At 36.2% G+C, this 18,140-nt stretch overlaps 1 protein-coding gene across 1 annotated transcript in view; it reads right to left on the bottom strand.

Moving 5' to 3' along the window:
- Window positions 1-18,140, bottom strand: part of ABCA12 (ATP binding cassette subfamily A member 12) — a 192,855-nt gene that overhangs the window by 70,839 nt on the left and 103,876 nt on the right. Inside the window, exons 12-19 of the mRNA XM_017534981.2 lie at window positions 16,648-16,904; window positions 16,444-16,556; window positions 15,115-15,239; window positions 13,047-13,220; window positions 9,233-9,397; window positions 8,707-8,917; window positions 7,601-7,740; window positions 4,973-5,092 (exon numbers count right to left, since the gene is read on the bottom strand). Coding sequence (XP_017390470.1) covers window positions 4,973-5,092; window positions 7,601-7,740; window positions 8,707-8,917; window positions 9,233-9,397; window positions 13,047-13,220; window positions 15,115-15,239; window positions 16,444-16,556; window positions 16,648-16,904 — 1,305 coding nt within the window. The remainder of the gene's footprint in view (window positions 1-4,972; window positions 5,093-7,600; window positions 7,741-8,706; window positions 8,918-9,232; window positions 9,398-13,046; window positions 13,221-15,114; window positions 15,240-16,443; window positions 16,557-16,647; window positions 16,905-18,140) is intronic.

The raw sequence follows: 18,140 nt of genomic DNA, 5'->3' as shown, positions 1-18,140 counted from the left end.
TGATAAGCAACTTTGGCAAATTCTCAGGATAGAAAAATCAATGTGAAGAAATCACAAGCATTCCTATACACCAACAACAGACAAACAGAGAGCCAAATCATAAGCAAACTCCCATTTACAATTGCTACCAAGAGAATAAAATACCTAGGAATATAACTAACAAAGGAGGTAAAAGATCTCTTCAAGAACTACGAACCACTGATCAAGGAAATAAGAGAGGACACAAACAGATGGAAAAACATTCCATGCTCATAGTTAGGAAGGATCCATATTGTGAAAATGGCCATACTGCCCAAAGTAATTTATAGATTCAATGCTATCTCCATCAAGCTACCATTGACCTTCTTCACAGAACTGGAAAAAACCACCTTAAACTTCATATGAACCAAAAGAGAGCCTGCATAGCCAAGACAATCCTAAGCAAAAAGAACAAAGCTGGAGGCATCATGCTACCTGACTTCAAACTATACTACAAGGCTACAGTAATCAAAACAGCATGGTCCTGGTACCAAAACAGAGATATAGACCAAAGGAACAGAACAGAAGCCTCAGAGGCAATGCCACACATCTACAACCATCTGATCTTTGACAAACCTCACAAAAACAAGCAACGGGGAAAGGATTCCCTGTTTAATAAATGGTGTTGGGAAAAGTGGCTAGCCACAGCAGGAAGCTGAAACTAGACCCCTTCCTTACACTTTATACAAAAATTAACTCCATATGGATTAAAGATTTAAACATAAAACCTAACACCATAAAAACCCTAGAAGAAAGCCTAGGCAAAACCATTCAGGACATAGGCACAGGCAAGGACTTTATGACTAAAACACCAAAAGCATTGGCAATAAAAGCCAAATGACAAATGGGACCCAATTAAACTTAAGAGCTTCTGCACAACAATAGAAACAATCATTAGAGTAAACCTGCAACCAATAGAATGGGAAAAAATTTTCACAATCTGCCCATCTGACAAAGGGCTAATATCCAGAATCTACAAAGAACTAAAACAGATTTACAAGAAAAACAAACAAACAAACCCATTCAAAAGTGGGTGAAGGATATGAACAGATACTTTTCAAAAGAAGACAAATATGTGGCCAACAAACATATGAAAAATACTCAGCATCACTGGTCATTAGAGAAACGCAAATCAAAACCGCATTGAGATACCATCTCACGCCAGTTGGAATGGCGATCATTAAAAAATATGGAGACAACAGATGCTGGAGAGGCTGTGGAGAAAAAGAAACACTTTTACACTGTTGGTGGGAGTGTAAATTAGTTCAACCATTGTGGAAGACAGTGTGGCGATTCCTCAAGGACCTAGAAATAGAAATTCCATTTGACCCAGCAATTCCATTACTGGATATATACCCAAAGGCTTATAAATTGTGCTATAATAAAGACACATGCACACGTATGTTCATTGCAGTGCTGTTTACAATAGCAAAGACCTGGGACCAACCCAAATGCCCATCGATGATAGAATGGACAAGGAAGATGTGGCACATATACACCATGGAATACTATGCAGCGATAAAAAATGATGAGTTTGTGTCCTTTGTAGAGACATGGATGAACCTAGAAACCATCATTTTCAGCAAACTGACACAAGAACAGAAAACCAAACACCTCATGTTTTCACTCATAGACGGGTGATGAGCAATGAGAACACTTGGACACAGGGAGGGGTAGAACACTAACAGGGCTAGGTGGAGGGGAGGGGAGGGGGGCACAACATGGGGGTTGGGGAGGAGGGGGAGGGATAACACCTGGAGAAATGCCTGATGTAGGCAATGGTGGTGGGGGGATGGAGACAGCAAACCACCATGGCATGTATATACCTATGCAACAATCCTGCAGGATGCAGGATGTGCACATGTACCCCAGAGCCCAAATACAATAAAAAAAAAATCACATATTATTCGAGCACATATATAATAGAATTAGTTGTCTAAATCCATAGCTGCTGAGGGTTCTAAGAGCAGCTGGTGGCAGGTAGACTTGACTGATGGCTAACTATCATATAACGACATGCTGTGGTAACAGTCCTTTAAGATCTGTTTATCAGGAATTAGCTTCTGCATCATGGAAAATCTGTATCCGAGCATTACTAACAAAGAAAGTACTGTGTTAGTTGCAATCTGGAGATAGTCCATTAAATCCTATTTCAATTCTCCCATCACTCCTTTTACAAGTAATCATATGACATCTAAAATAGGTACAATGTACATTATTTGGGTGATGATGGATATGCTAAAAACACTGATTTGATCAATACCAATCCATGCATGTAGCAAAACTGCACTTGTATCAAATAAATATATAAAAATTTAAAAAATACCAAAACACCAAATGCTTCCACATATGTGACCTTCACAAGTCTGTCATTACCAATATACTAATTTTAGAGATCCATAAAATCTCACGTATTTTAAGTCATTCACCTAAGGGTTCACACAAGCAAAGCCAGTTCTTGTGCCAAAAGCTTAACATTTCAAATTCTGTGCATATTTATAATATTAAGCTTTTCCTCAATAATTGAAAATAATTTATTTTTTCTGGACAGAATGAAGACCCTTCCATTAGATGATGATCCCTTTATGAACACGATCCTGGAGATTCTAACAAATTACTGTACTTTAAACTCTTATGTATAGAACATGTCCTATTAATTCACCACTTTAACTAACAAAACTTTTCTTAACAAAATAATATGTGGCTTTTTTTTTCTCTTAACAGAAAAAAAAGTCTTAGGAGAAAAGAGCAATGTATTGTTTGGGATAATATATTTGTCATGAAGTACTCTCTAAGTAGCCTTTGCTATCTGAGACTCACTAAAAAGACAACTTAAAATGAACACGCTTAGAATTAGAACCAAAAGTTAATAGGAAATCATGGGGAAGACATTTGATAAAAAGTTTATATTTATGAAACATTAAATATCTATTTTAGCAATTTGGGTTGTAATTATAACTACACATCAATTGTTAGTCAAAACAAAGACTAAATAAAAGCACCTTTGGGGTATAATTTTTCTGACCAAGTCATATCATAAAATATCCTTTATTCAAAGCTTAACTTCCTAAACATAGATCATAAAAAAGGGCATTATTTTCCCCAAAGTATTCTAGGGCTCCATTAATTTTCCAAGGGCCTCCCTTTGATATGCAAGCCAGTCTCTTGAAGCTCTTAGGCTGTCACCATTCCTGCCAATTTTCTTTTCTCCAACTGATTGCTGGGCTAATTCCACTGCTCTGTCTTCAGTTGTCAATAACTCTGTGATTGGAACACTTCCCCACATTATTTGCATCATCTTCAGAAATTCCTGCATCTTTTTTTTTTTTTTTTTCTTGAGACCAAGTTTTGCTCTTGTTGCCCAGGCTGGAGTGCAAAGGCATGATCGCAGCTCACCACAACCTCCCCCCCCAGATTCAAGTGATTCATCTGCCTCACCCTCCTGAGTAGCTGGGATTACAGGCATGCGCCACCACGCTTGGCTAATTTTGTATTTTTAGTAGAGATGGGGTTTCTCCATGTTGGTTACAAACTCCTGACCTCAGGTGATCTGCCCACCTCTGCCTCCCAAAGTGCTGGGATTATAGGCATGAGCCACCATGGCTGTGCCCGTCCAGAAATTCCTGCCTCTTAAAAGAATTGCAAATTGGCCAGGCGCAGTGGCTCATGCCTGTAATCTCATTACTTTAGGAGGCTGAGGCAGGTGGATCACCTGAGGTCAGGAGTTCAAGACCAGCCTGGCTAACATGGTGAAACCCATCGCTACTAAAAATACAAAAAATAATAATAATAATTAGCCAGTAGTGGTGGCGCACACCTGTTGTCCCAGCTACTTGGGAGGCTGAGGCAGGAAAATCACTTGAACTTGGGAGGCAGCAGTTGCAGTGAGCGGAGATCACGCCACTGCCCCCTAGCCTGGGCAACAGAGTAAGGCTCAGTCTCAAGAAAAAGAAAATGCAAATAATACTTTTCAAACAATGTGCACTGTATTTGACTTGCACTGTCAAATCTTTAACCTAAACTAAAGAGAACATTAGGACGATATGGACTAAATTTTCAAGGAGCAAATTTTGTAGAGGATTTTTTTTTCTTTTTCTTTTTTTTTTTTTTTTGAGATGGAGTTTTGCTCTTGCCACCCGAGCTGGAGTGCAATGGCACAATCTTGGCTCACTGCAACCTCTCCTCTCCCTGGTTCCAGCAATTCTCCTGCCTTAGCCTCCCGAGTAGTTGAGATTACAGGCCCCTGCCACCATGCCCGGCTATTTTTTGTATTTTTAGTAGAGGCAGGGTTTCACAGTGTTGTCCAGGCTGGTCTCGAACTCCTGACTTCAGGTGTTCCAGCTGCGTTGGCCTCCCAAAGTGCTGGGATTACGGGTGTGAGCCACCGCACCCAGCCTAGAGCACTTTTTCCAGTTATAACTTTTACTTCCTTATGTGGCCTTAATTGTAAATTTAGATAAATACTTTAACGACAACACCTTGTATATAACATGTTAAAATTAATTTGGAATTGATTAACACATATATCATAAGTTTCTGCCATGGAATTCCCCAAGTTTAATGTTCTCTAGCATATTGGTATTTTAGGAATTCTGGTTCAGTTCAGATAGCAAAGGAGAGTAATTTAAAGGAGAGAAATCAACAAAAAGCATTTTTATAGCATTTTACGTTTGAAAAACTAATTTATATCACTAGTTATGTCTCTAGATCAACTTGTAAGATGTATTCTCTCGGAATTACAGAAAGAGGAGCTGCAGTACCAGAGGTGAAGTTAGCTAATTATGAACGTGAATGATAGATCTGTTACCCTGTCACAGACCCTCTCTCTGGAAGATAGGCAATTTAATCTGTTGAATATGGAAAGTTACTCTCTTCTCATTCACATTATGCAGGCAATTCAAATCTCAAATAATTTGAATTCCTACTAAGTTGAATGAACAGAAACATCTCATACCTGAAGCATTGGAATTGCCTGGTTTAACAGATGGAAGGAATTCATGAAAAGTGGCGACTTATCCATCCACTCTTGAGATTTTTCTCTTAATTCCGCCAGCTGCCTCAGAGTTACATTGGACTTAATGACCAAGAAATGAAAGAGATATGATTTGTTAGTATTTTGTCTATATTTCAACAAGGTATCTTAAGGTTGTTTTGTTACATAAATCAAAAGACAGTTCTGAAACATGAAGTTAGAAAAAAAAATTGTCAGAAATTTCCCACATGGTCAAAAGTTTCAAATGACAGCTTTTATAGGGTCAAGTTCAATGTATAAAAATCCTGGAAAATTCAGGGTTTGATTCATGTCCAGAGTGAGTTTACAGCCAAAATGAAAGCATGGCTTTTGGAGTTCTTACTAGTTTTTCATTTTTACCAACGATACATTCAACTTTACCACTAAAGAAACATCCAAGTTCAAGGACAGCAGAAGGATACTCTCATGTATTTCTGATGAGAATAGATATGTCACAGCTGTTTGGAAAGTAATTTGACAATGTCCATTAAAATAAAATACAATATCCTTCAGTCCCTCAATTCTGAACATTCATCTTATTGAAATAAAAATACTGCTACATAAAACCATATACACAAGAATATTTGTTGCCACATTGTTTACATTAGCAAAACAAACAAACCCACTGGAAACAAATTAAAAACACACACACACTGAAAACAAATTAATGCCCAATACCTGAGGATCGGATGAGTAAATTCTGTGTTATGAAAAAAGTTTGCGATATTTAAAAAGAATGAATTAAATTATACCTACTGAGTTGGAAAAAATTCCACAATGTATTCTTGTATGAGAAAAGCTATATAGAGAAAAGGATTAAAATACAATATCATTTTAATAATGTAAAGACCAAAGAACTCTGCATACAAATGTATATGTGGTATAATAATCTTTGGAGGATAAGAGTAATGGAATACATTATAAGAAGATGCATATATGAATGCTAACATACATTAGTTTATATGAAAGGAAGAATAGGATCAAGAGAAGAGCAAAAGGGGAGGTGAGAGCCAGGCACAAAAGGGGGGAAACAAACCACACTTAACACTTAAGCTCATATGCTGGTGAGGTTGTGGAGAAAAAGGAACACTTATACACTGTTGGTGGGAGTGTAAATTAGTTCTGCCATTGTGGAAGACAGTGTAGCTATTCCTCAAAGACCTACAGAAATACCATTCGACCCAGCAATCCCATTACTGAGTATATACCCAAGGGAATATAGGTCATTCTACTATAAAGATACATGCATGCATATGTTCATTGTAACACTATTCACAATAGCAAAGACACTGAATCAACCTATATGCCTATCAATGATAGACTGGATAAAGAAAATGTGGTACATGTATACCATGGAATACTATGCAGCCATAAAAGAGAATGAAAGCCTGTCCTTTGCAGAGACATAGATAGGGCTGGAGGCCATTATCCTTGAACTAACACAGGAATAGAAAACCAAAAACCACATGCTCTTACTTATAGGTGGGAGTTAAATGATGAGAACACATGAACACAGAGAGGGGAACAATGCACAGTAGGGCATTTCAGAAGGTGGAGAGTGGGAGGAGGAAGAGAATCAGGAAAAATAACTAATGGGTACTAGGCTTAATACCTGGGTGATAAAATAATCTGTACAACAAATCCCCGTGACCTGTGTAACAAACCTGCACTTGTACCCCCAAACTTAAAAGTTAAAAATAAAAATCAATAAATTGTTCATTCAGATTGAAAAACAAAGTTCATATATAGCTTAATTTATGCAAAACTACATAGAAATGTATAGTCAGTAAAGCAAATAAGGTATTAAATCACAATTTTTATAAAAATGGACAGAGATCAAATTGAATGTTCTTTGATAATAATGATCTTTGTCTATTATTATATAGAATATAAAATAATGTTATGTTCATATAACATATAGTTTAATGGCCAAGTAATGGTGAAACAGAGATTTTTCTTTTACTTTAGCTCTATCATTTTAAAAGTACTAAGTTTATAATTCAAATAATTAAAGCCAACTTTATAAGTGAGAGGGAAATACTATTATGGTTACATGAAATAGATGATAAGCATAGTTACTATTAACAATGATGTCTTACTCAACATCTATCTTCTATACAAATGAGACATTAAATTATACAACTAAATTGTACAACTAAATATGAAGCCAAGAATCTATACTTCAGGCATTTTTTTTTGTTCCAACTAGTTATATGATATTCAATGTTACTTTTTCTAGTACAATAATTTTTACATACTTTGATAGCTGGACACCAGTTGTACAGAACTTTTCTGCTTTTTGAGATAAATGGAAAAATCTGAGGTCTTGCTTCAACTAACCTCATTCCCAAGTGTTAACATGGTTCATTTATCTTCAAAGGGCTCCCACCCAGTCTATACTGCTTGCACATATCCAGGGCCGAAGCTGAGAATTTTACTAACAGTTTCAGAAAGCCAAGGATAATAATAGTAGGTAAGATATAAAGAAATCAGCTAAAGTAAATTTGGAAGTTGACTACTTTAAAAATCATCTTAATACTCAAAATAGAAACTGAGTTATAATGGTCAAACCTTTTCCATTATTGCCTTTGTGACTGGGTTATATGGTGCATACAAAATTCTTCCCAACAACATAGGTTTCAAGAAAGCCCAAATCACAGGTCCAGCAGGCATGTTAATGATGTCTTTATAAAGGGAGAAGCAAAATGGTGCTGGAAGGAAAAAGTGAAATAAAACCATTTAATAGATGTATTTCAAATCTATTTCCTCATGGCAAATTGACACAGATTATCCTTATCACATCCAAAAATACATGCCCTAATACTTCCTATATTATTAACAGATGTGAGGCATCTGGTGTCAAAGTAAGAAAGCAACAAATCTTTTTTAGGTGGGAAAGTTTAACTCAATAAGCAAGCCCAGAATAAGTGATGGCATTTTGCCAAGAGGAGATAGAAAACATGAAAGTCACATTTTAGAATTGCTAACAGATCCATTTCACCAGCATTTACTTTTTGACAAAAATACACAAAAACCGACCACTGGCATAGTACCAGATACATAAGAGCTGTTCAATAAATGTTTGGTGAATGAATAAAAAGATGAATAAGTAAATCCAGTTGCTATACTAAACTAAACACCCATATATTATTTGAAAGAGCTCTCTGATCACATTTTGCATCTCCAAGTTTATAGATCAAGTAAATAGTTTTGATGTGCCACTAAACATTAATGGTTCTGCTGCAGTCATGTAACTCTGCCTGGTGTGATAAAAATTCTAATTCTAGAAAGTTAGGGAAAAAGTATCAAACCAAACCAATTTAAGGCAAGTTTCATATTGACTAGAAGGCTCAGTGATGACTGACAAAATCTAAGTGTAGCATTGTGGTGAAGAGGATAGGCTTTGTAGCAGAGGACCTGGGATCAGATGACAGCTCAGGCACTTCCAAGTTGAGTGACAATGGCCAGGTTACTTATCCTCCTTGTACATTTCCCTGTACTAATGTAATGAGTTAATGTATATAATATTCTTGACATGTGGTAAGTGCTGTATAAATATTTTCTATTTTTATTCTTGTGGAAAAATTAATATTTCATTTACCATTAGAAACTAAGAATAGACAATATTCTTATTGTCCTTAAGAACAATTGTCGTACTTATTTTAAAGTATACTCACTGGTATTTATGGGAATTCCATATTTTGAAGCAATTTGCTCTTTACTTAATTTATAAGTCAAAAAATCCTTGGTGTGGTTGCCTTTTGGCCTCTGGGAAGAGGGCAGCATGGCAGTTAAATATTCAGTGGTAATTCCTTGAGAACATAATGCTTGGGAGATGGTGCTAAATGATCCTTGGGTTGTGTTCATTCGGTTGTTTCTGTACATTGCCTGTGAGACAAAAATTCACAATTTATTGACACTATATGAGCTTTAGATGCTACTGAAAACAAGAGAGAAAGAGAACCTGATATACTTAGAGTATCCTTACAGTTTCCATAATTCATTTTATACGTGTATCCTAAATGTAAATGCAAAAAAATAAACTTCACTAATTAAAGTGGCAAAAATTGTTGCTAGGGTAGAAGAGTTTCCTCGTAGGTGATTTTTTTTCAATGTACTACAATTGAAGCTTGAATGTATTATAACTACTCAATATGACAGAAGAAATTTTTCAGCAAGAACATTGCTGGGTGGCTTTTCTACCTGTGTTAATGGAACACTTCTGGACAGATGCATTTGTTTCAGGGATCTCATTTTGTCTAGCAGCGGATGTGTGCCAGAAGCCATCTGATTGAGAATCTCTCTTAGCCTTATGAAGAGCTCCATCATCTTTTCTACTGGCTTTTGATGTTTCCTTGGGAAAAACACCTAACAGAAACGGAATAAAAATAAATGACTTATGTGGAAAAACTGGAACCCTCACAGATTGTTGATAAGATTGTAAAAAGGTACAGCCACTTTGGAAAACATTTTTGAAGTTTATTAAATAGTTAAATATAAATTTACCACTCAACCTAACAGTTCCATTGCTGGGTATTTACCAAAGATAAGTGAAAACCTATGTCCACACAAAGATTTGTATGTGAATGTTTATAGCAGCATTATTCATGATAGCCAAAAAGTGAAAACAATCCAGGTGAATGGATAAACGAAGTGTATATTCCTAAAATGGAATACTATTTGGCAATAAAAGGAAATGAAATAGTGATACATATACATGTATGCAACGAAAACACATTATATTAAGTGAAAGAATCCAGACAGTAAGACCACATACTTCATGATTCAACTTATATGTAATATCTTTTTAAAAAGGCAAATCTGGCCAGGTGCAGGGGCTCACGACTGTAATCCCAGCACTTTGGGAGGCTGAGGTGGGCGGATCACCTGAGGTCAGGGGTTCGAGACCAGCCTAACCAACATGGAGAAACCCTGTCTCTACTAAAAATACAAAAAATTAGCCAGGTGTGGTGGCACATGCCTGTAATATCAGGCTGCTCAGGAGGCTAAGTCAGGAGAGTCACTTGAACCTGGGAGGCAGAGGTTGTGGTGAGCCAAGAGTGCACCATTGCACTCCAGCCTGGACAACAAGAGTGAAATTCTGTCTTAAAAAATAAATAAATAAATAAATATAAATAAAAAGGCAAATTTTCAGAGACAGAAAATAGATTAGAAGTTGCCTAAGCTAGAGATTGAAATGAGAGGTAACCGCAAATAGACTTGAAGTTTCTTTTGGGGATAATGGAAATGCCCTAAAATTAGATTGTGGTAATAGTTGCACAAAATCATGTATTTACTAAAAAGTCATTGAGTTATATACTTAAAGTGAGTGATTTTATGGTACATAAACAATACCTCAATAAAGTTGCAAAAATAGATGATTTTAGAAGTCATAAAAACAAATGTCAATTATGTATTTCTTCATGTATACTATTGCTCAAAAATCATACAATATACACCTAAAAATTAAAATAAAACTGTCAAAAGGCTTACACGATTTATCAGGCTAAGTGATTTTAATCCCATAATGCTTATGTGCTACTGGAAGAAACACTGAAAATGTCTTAAAATTTTAATGTAATTTTTAATCCTCTTATTTCATTTATTCAGGAAACATTAAGTGCCTGCTGTGTTCCCAGCACTGGGAGAGGTGATGTCTATGCAGTGGTGCTCCAGCTGGCACCACCTCGGTACTGAGGGAACTTTGACCTATTAGGAGGAACAGATATCAAACAAGTCAAAGAACCAAAGGCTGGGGATATGAGAAGGTAGGGAGTGTTTAGCTAGGAAAGAAAAGAAGACCTTTCCGAAGCATAATCTCAAAGAATGAGAAAGAACATACCATTGGAAGAATAAGAAGAGAAAGGGCATGGGCAGAGGGGCAAAGCTGTTTTGGGTCCCCGAGGAGAAAAAACTCCTGACATTTCCAAGGAAGTCAAAGACCAAAATTATGAACACAAGATTCAGTTGGAGAGATAGCTTTGTGTTCTTATCTCCCACAGTGCACAGCTCTCATTCTTGAAGATACAGTTACCTCAACAGCACAGCTCCTAATTCCAGTCATATTTTAAAAATTAGAATCAACATTTTTTTTCTATTTTCTATTGTAGTTCTGCCAAAATTCTAGGCATTCCCACATTAATGTGAAATAAATGGGTATGCCTGTGTTTAATGGCTAGACTCAACAACAGATATTTAGTTTGATATCTGCTCTGTAGAGGCAATATAAAATTAAAGTTAAAATTTTAGGTGAAATAATAATAATTTCATGTCACATGTATTGCAGGTTACAGTTTATGTAAAATAACCATTGGTTGAGTTAATGGATATTTGCTGCATTTCCCTATGGGCCAGGCACTGTTCTTTGCATTAAAATGTTTCAGTGAACAAAGAGGCCCTTGTAGAACTAACATACTAGTGGAGGTAGACAGCAAATACATTTTAAAAATGAGCCAGTCACGGTGGCTCACACCTGCAATCCCAGCACTTTGGGAGGCCAAGGTGGGAAGATCACTTGAAGTCAGGAGTTCAAGACCAGCCTGGCCAACATGGTAAAATCCTGTCCCTACTAAAAATATAACAATTAGCCAGGTGTGGTAGCGTACATCTGTAATCCCAGGTACTCGAGAGACTGAGGCACAAGATTCACCTGAACCCAGGAGATGGAGCCTGCAGTGAACCAAGGTGGCATCACTGCACTCCAGCCTGGGTGACAGAGAGAGACTCTGTCTCAAAAAAAAAAAAAAAGTTTAAAAATGAAAATTAAATAAAATCTATAGTTAGCTGAAAGTAAAACAGAAGCCAGAATAGGAAAAGGGGATTTGAGAGCACTGTAGGCACCATTGGTTCCATTTTAAATAGGATAGTCAGGATAGACCTTACTGAGAAGGTCAATGTAAAGCAAAGAAAAAAAAAAAATAGCCTTGCAAATCATGTGAAGGGTTGTCTCTAGAGTTATGTTAACACAGCAACCCTGGAGCCAGGGTCCGGAAAGTAGCCAGGTAGAAAGTGAGATTTTTACTGATGAGGAATAGTTGTGCAGATCATGAGGCCCTTGTAAGATTTGGGGGTTTACTTAAATCAAATGGAAATCCGCTGGAAAGTCTGGAGCGGAAGGGTGATATAATGTGACTTTAAGTTTTAAGAGGATGACTCAGGCTGCTTGCAAGATGGTAGGGATGGGGGTAGAGGATAGGTGTGGAAGCAGGGGCTCTGGCTAGGAGACCATTGCAGAAATACAGGTTTGAGACGATAATAACTAAAAACAGGATTACTTATAATTAGTCCAAAACATTTTTGTCCCTTTGGCTATAATGTCTCAAACATATGTCAGCTATTTCCTTTTGGTTGTTCTTACTGCAGAGAATGACAATTCTTCAGTGTTTTTAAGAACATGTACATATTTTTGACCCAGGTTAAATTTGGGTGAACAAAGGTGCTTAATCTTCCTATGTTTATATTTTTTTCAGTTATTTCTTAAATAAGTACTCACAAAGCATCTGCATATTTCAAGATGAAGTCATTGCTGATTTTGCTAAGCCCTAATAATGACCATTTGTTTTTTCTTCTGGATATGTAATGGTAGCCTCTATCTAAATTGATGAAGAAAACATGAAATTTTGGGGGAACACTGAAACAAATTCTATTTTTAATTAAGAAAATCCTTTTTCTGAGCCTTTTTAACCCAATTATTTAAAAATAATTGCAACATTTGCATTTAACACTTTTAAAATACAACATTTGTATTTCACAATAATAGTATGTATTAAATTTAATTATTGGTCTCTGATACACAAACCAAGAATTAAAAAGGCAATAATATTTGTTTCCATGTCTATAAAATGTGCAAAATTGCAATATGTGATCTCTAAGGTTGCATTTAGCTTTAAAATAACGCAGTAATTCCAAAACCTGGATAAATGGATCTCATCCCTCATAGTAGCAGGGAACATACATGTGTAATGAATAGTCTTATATAAACTATGAATAGAAACATATTTAACCAACAGCAACTTGCCTTGTATGTGAAGTTGTAAATGTCTAAGTAGTGCAGAAGAGTGAGTCCGATGAGGTAAGACTGCTGGGATCTCTCTGAAAGAGAGAGGTTGCAGAATTCCTTCATTGCATCTTCCAGTTTGGGATTGGTGATATTAGTATCACAAGAATGCAGCCAGAATACCTGAGAAATAATCTGAAATTGGAGGAAGAAAAATATTTCAGCTGTGATCATTTGAGAGTCAACTATTCATTTTAAGAGGTTTGTTTTTGTATACTCTAAATTTTAAAATATAACAAAAAGTCCTCAAGAATCAAACAAGTTTTAATCTAAAGCACTAATTACTATTAATAAAACTATAGAGAATTCATGGTTCACTTAATAAGTAATTTGGGATGCTGGGCATGGTGGCTCACGCCTGTAATCCCAGAACTTTGGGAGGCCAAGGAGGGCAGATCATAGGTCAGGAGTTCAAGACAATCCTGGCCAACATGGTGAAACCCCATTTCTGCTAACAATACAAAGAATTAGCCTGGCGTGGTGGCATGTGCTTGTAATCCCAGCTACTCAGAAGGCTGAGGCAGGAGAATTGCTTGAACCCGGGAGGCAGGAGGCAAGGTTGCAGTGAGCCAAGATTGTGCCATTGCACTCCAGCCTGGACGACAGAGCAAGACTCCATCTCAAAAAAAAAAAAAAAAAAAAAAAGACACCACTCAGGTTGACTCCCAGATTTCTTGCCTGAACAGCTGATGGTACCAAGAAAGATAAGTGGTTTGGAGTAAGTTTGGGAAAAATACTAGTTTAAGACTTTGTTCCCTTTAAATGTTTACTCTTAATAAATTCAAATTGCATTTAATTTTTGTAATCATTCAAAGTTAAAATCTTAGGCAACATACTCTGTGGGTCCAGAGATGTAAAGCAAAGAAAAAGCTCCAAATCATACAATCATCTAAATCCTCCATCTTGAACAGGAATGCTCCTGTAGATAGTGAGGTATGATTGCACAAAAGAAGATGCCATCTTTATTACCCCCAAGTTGAAATAAAGAGAAAAATGTATAACATTCAAGGCTCTAGGAACTTTTCGCTCTTTCCTCTTGAATGTAATAAGAATGTACCCTCTCCATTTACATGTTTTATTTACTAAAATGAACCTGTTCTACCAGAAGCCAAAAATGTGATTGCTGAAATTATATCTCAGGATCAAGAATTCAAAAGGTGAGGTTAAAGAGAAAAAGACAATGAATATTATTTACTAGTACAAGAGGAAAAAAATAAAGGCAAAGCTGTTTTAATTTTTTTTTGGGGGGGGAACCAATCAAAATGACCAGAGAGAGCTGCAGTATTTTCTAAGGGAGCCTTAAAGGCTTTTTAAAAACTTTATCCAATATTGGAAAATAACTGAGCTGTGCTTAGAAATGACATATTCGGTCACACATAAGTTTTGAATGGATGAGGCCTTAAGCTCTGCAGCTCTTTTGGAAAATTTTCATGACACTTCCATACAATGGAGTTGGAAAAAGAATAAAAGATTAGACATTTTGAGTGGAAAACCCTTTACCAGGATATGAAAAAATGACATTATTCATGTTCACATCAAAAAATGTTTACTACAACCATAAACCTAAAGTAAAAATGAGTATTCATTTTTATTTTAGTTGCAAGCAATAGTAAATAGGGTCCATTTATTTTTCCCCAATTAGGTTACTGAAGTTTGACTTTGATAGCCTATAAGGAGGTACAAATTCACCTCAAACAATGTGATTGTAACAGTGAATATAACTCTTTAGGGATGGCATCAATTCTTTGAGGAAGCCATCTGAGGGTAAAGAAAATGAAAGAATAAAGGAGGCATGGGAAAAGAGAAGGAAAAATAAAGAAAAAAGGAACACATAATGATAATATTCTTGCTTCAGAATTTTTCTTTTATCTTTACTTAAGAATTAGTCCTCCATGTTTATCATTTCCATAGAAAATGCACCTGATGAAGCATGCAGCTTCTCAGTATTTAACAGTAAGTGCTCAACAAATGCTAAATGCTATTTAAATTTTTAAGAACTGCATGTAAGTACAAACACATGGCACCCCACCTCAGCTCTGTTATCAGGGATGGGAATGGCTAATAACTTGTCGATACTTCTGTTGGACATTGCTGTTGTTCTTCTTAGTTCTTCTTTCAGCTCTTCAACATTTTTAAACATTTCTATTAACTGACCTGTAAGAAGAAAAACATAAAAAGAAAACACAGGTTGGTTTGTAAGGTCACTCTTTTTAGTAGGACTAACATAGAGAAATCTTCTAGACTAAAACATACATGCCTTGTCAGGAGCAGTGTCTCCCAATTTTGACAAACTTTGCATATTTAGGATCTATTTCTATCTGATTTAGATTTGTTCTTATTATGATATCATAAACCCAAGGTAACAGATTGCTCTGGGTTATAAATTTTCCTTAGGTATCTACAACTCAAGGTTGATTTAAGGAAAATAAGCTTTCCTCACAGATTTTGATCACACAGTGCACTAAATAAATATCTCTCTATTTGATTTAAAATATCACACAAATTCAATATGTTTTTTAACCTGGGATCATGTAATATTGTCTATTTGGGACAAAGTTTGATAAATCCACACATACTGCCACAGAGCATTTTTCTTTAACTACGTTCACACTACACTATAAAGGGTTTTTACATTCATTATCTCACTTCTAAATAGAATCTCTTTAACTTCAAACTCTTTTAGGACAGTGATTATAATTCTTTTATTTCCAGGTCATTAATGGAACAATAAACAATATTTTGATTTTAGCAGATTGTAATAATCACCCTGCAAATGCCTTTCAATTGCTTTTATTAAGTATCCTTCATGCAAATATGTCTTATTTTTGAACATAGTGCCCTTCCAATTCTGTGGCTGCCCATTGTCCCAAAGTCAGAATGCCTTTCCTTCAGTATTGAGGAATTATGCAAAGAAGAAACATATTTCATGATACATCATGCTTGGAATACTAATAGAAAGTTCTGAATTGAGATTTCTGTAGACGGCAGTGCATCCTTTTGGTTTTTTTTCCATCAGATTATTTTCAAAGAAGCAAATAAATTTCATCATTGCCCTTGCAGCTGCCTATAGGATGCACTTTAATATATCAGAGAAACGAAAGGTGAATAGTCTAACTAGCTAAACTTTTGAAGATCTTTTTGCTGTGAAATCAAATTTCCCTGTTTCATTCTCTGCTAGCTTTCTGTGTGTTTACTTTAGACAAGTAACCATATTTGAATGCTTCAGGTTTCTCATGTGTAAGGGCAGATAGCAAAGCGAGTTTGGTTGGGAACTTCAAAAAAAGCCTGTCTTAAACTGCAGCATGAGGATCACATGCATTCTAATAAGACAAGATGTAAAATGTGGATGGGGAAACACCTGGCTTTTCAGAAGCATCTGCACTGTTATTGACATGCAGCATGGCTTCTACGGTCAGTATCAGCTGTGTGATGTTTTCCAAGTAATTCATTTGCAGTGTCTGTTCTAGAAACCTGGAATGAAACAGAAAAGAAGAAATTCAGCTAGGTATATCAATATTTTGGAAGCGATTTCACCAAAGAAGATGACAATGGAAAAACTTACTGATCCATATTTAAATTTATTTTGCTTGGATCCCCAGTAAGCAAATCTCTCACTTTTGTAGATATGACATTGTCATGGTACAGTAAGCTGGCTACTATTTCGGTGCCCAGCTCTGCTGCTTCCAGGAATTGCAGATCAAATTCACTGTCTTCACACAGTCTCCCAAAGCTCAGAGCAGAGAGCTGGCATGATTTTTCTATCAGATTGGAAGTTTCAGATTCACAAAGAAGTTCAGTCAAGTTGCGAAGCTGAGACAGCTTTCCAAAATGGGAAAAGAGTGGGAAATAGATCAGTTACATTTTTCTACATATATAGTAGTTGATAACAAGCAACCACAACTGATTTCCTTGAAGAAAAACATTCTGCATATGTATTTGGTTAGTTGGCATTTGATGTTAGTTTTATTACGAAGTACTACTCTCTGTCACTTGAGTTTATTGATCTCATAGTGAGTTTGATAAAACTTTTAGGCCGATTAGAACTTTCTTTCTCTGTGGAGTCATAGGTTTAAAAAATGTAGTTTGGTTTTATCCAGCTTAACTCACAAATACTTCAACTGATTTTATATTTTAAATCATATGAAAGGGAAGATAGAAAGCAGGTTTGTTTTTGGAACTTTTAGAAAGCATTTCTTCCACACACCCATTAAGACGGCAACTAATTAAAACAAAACCCAGAAAATAACAAGTGTTGGAGAAGATGTGGGGAAATTATAATTCTTGTGCACTGTTGGTGTGTACACACACACACACACACACACACACACACACACACACAGAAGGTATATTATTAAGCCTTAAAAAGGAAAGAAATTCTGACACAGGCTGCAACATGAATGAACCTTGAGGATACTGTGCTAAGAGAAATAAGCCAGTCTCAAGAAATGAACAGTGAATGGTCTAATACTATGTGATTCCACTTATGTGATGAGGTAGCTAGAGTAATCAAATTCATAGAGACAGAAGCAAAATGTGGGTTGTTGGGGGCTAGGGAAGTAGAGAATGAGGAGTTGTCATTTAATGAATATGGAGTTTCAGTTTTACAAGATGAAATGAGTTCTGGAGATTAGTTGCACAACAATGTGAATGTACTTAACACAACTGCACTGTATAGTTAAAAATGGTTAAGACAGTAAATGTTATACTTATTTTACCACATTTTTTAAATTATTTTTTGAGATAGGGTCTCACTTTGTCACCCAGGCTGGAGTACATTGGTATGATCACAGCTCACTGCAACCATCTCCAAGCTCAGGTGGTCCTCCCACCTTAGCCTGTCGAGTAAGTAGCTGGGACTACAGGCATATACTTGCATGTTTGGATAATTTTTTGTATTTTTGGTAGAAATGGGGTTTCATCATGTTACTCTGGCTGGTCTCAAACTCCCGGGCTGAAGCCATCTGCTGGCCTCAGCCTCCCTAACTGCTGGAATTGCAGATGTGAGCCACCATGCCCAGCCAACAATTTTTAAAGGTTAACAAAAATTTTTAAAAG

Source organism: Cebus imitator, unplaced genomic scaffold (genome assembly GCF_001604975.1).
Source record: "Cebus imitator isolate Cc_AM_T3 unplaced genomic scaffold, Cebus_imitator-1.0 Scaffold89, whole genome shotgun sequence".
Lineage (NCBI taxonomy): Eukaryota > Metazoa > Chordata > Mammalia > Primates > Cebidae > Cebus > Cebus imitator.
This window is presented reverse-complemented; position numbering and strand designations above follow the sequence as displayed.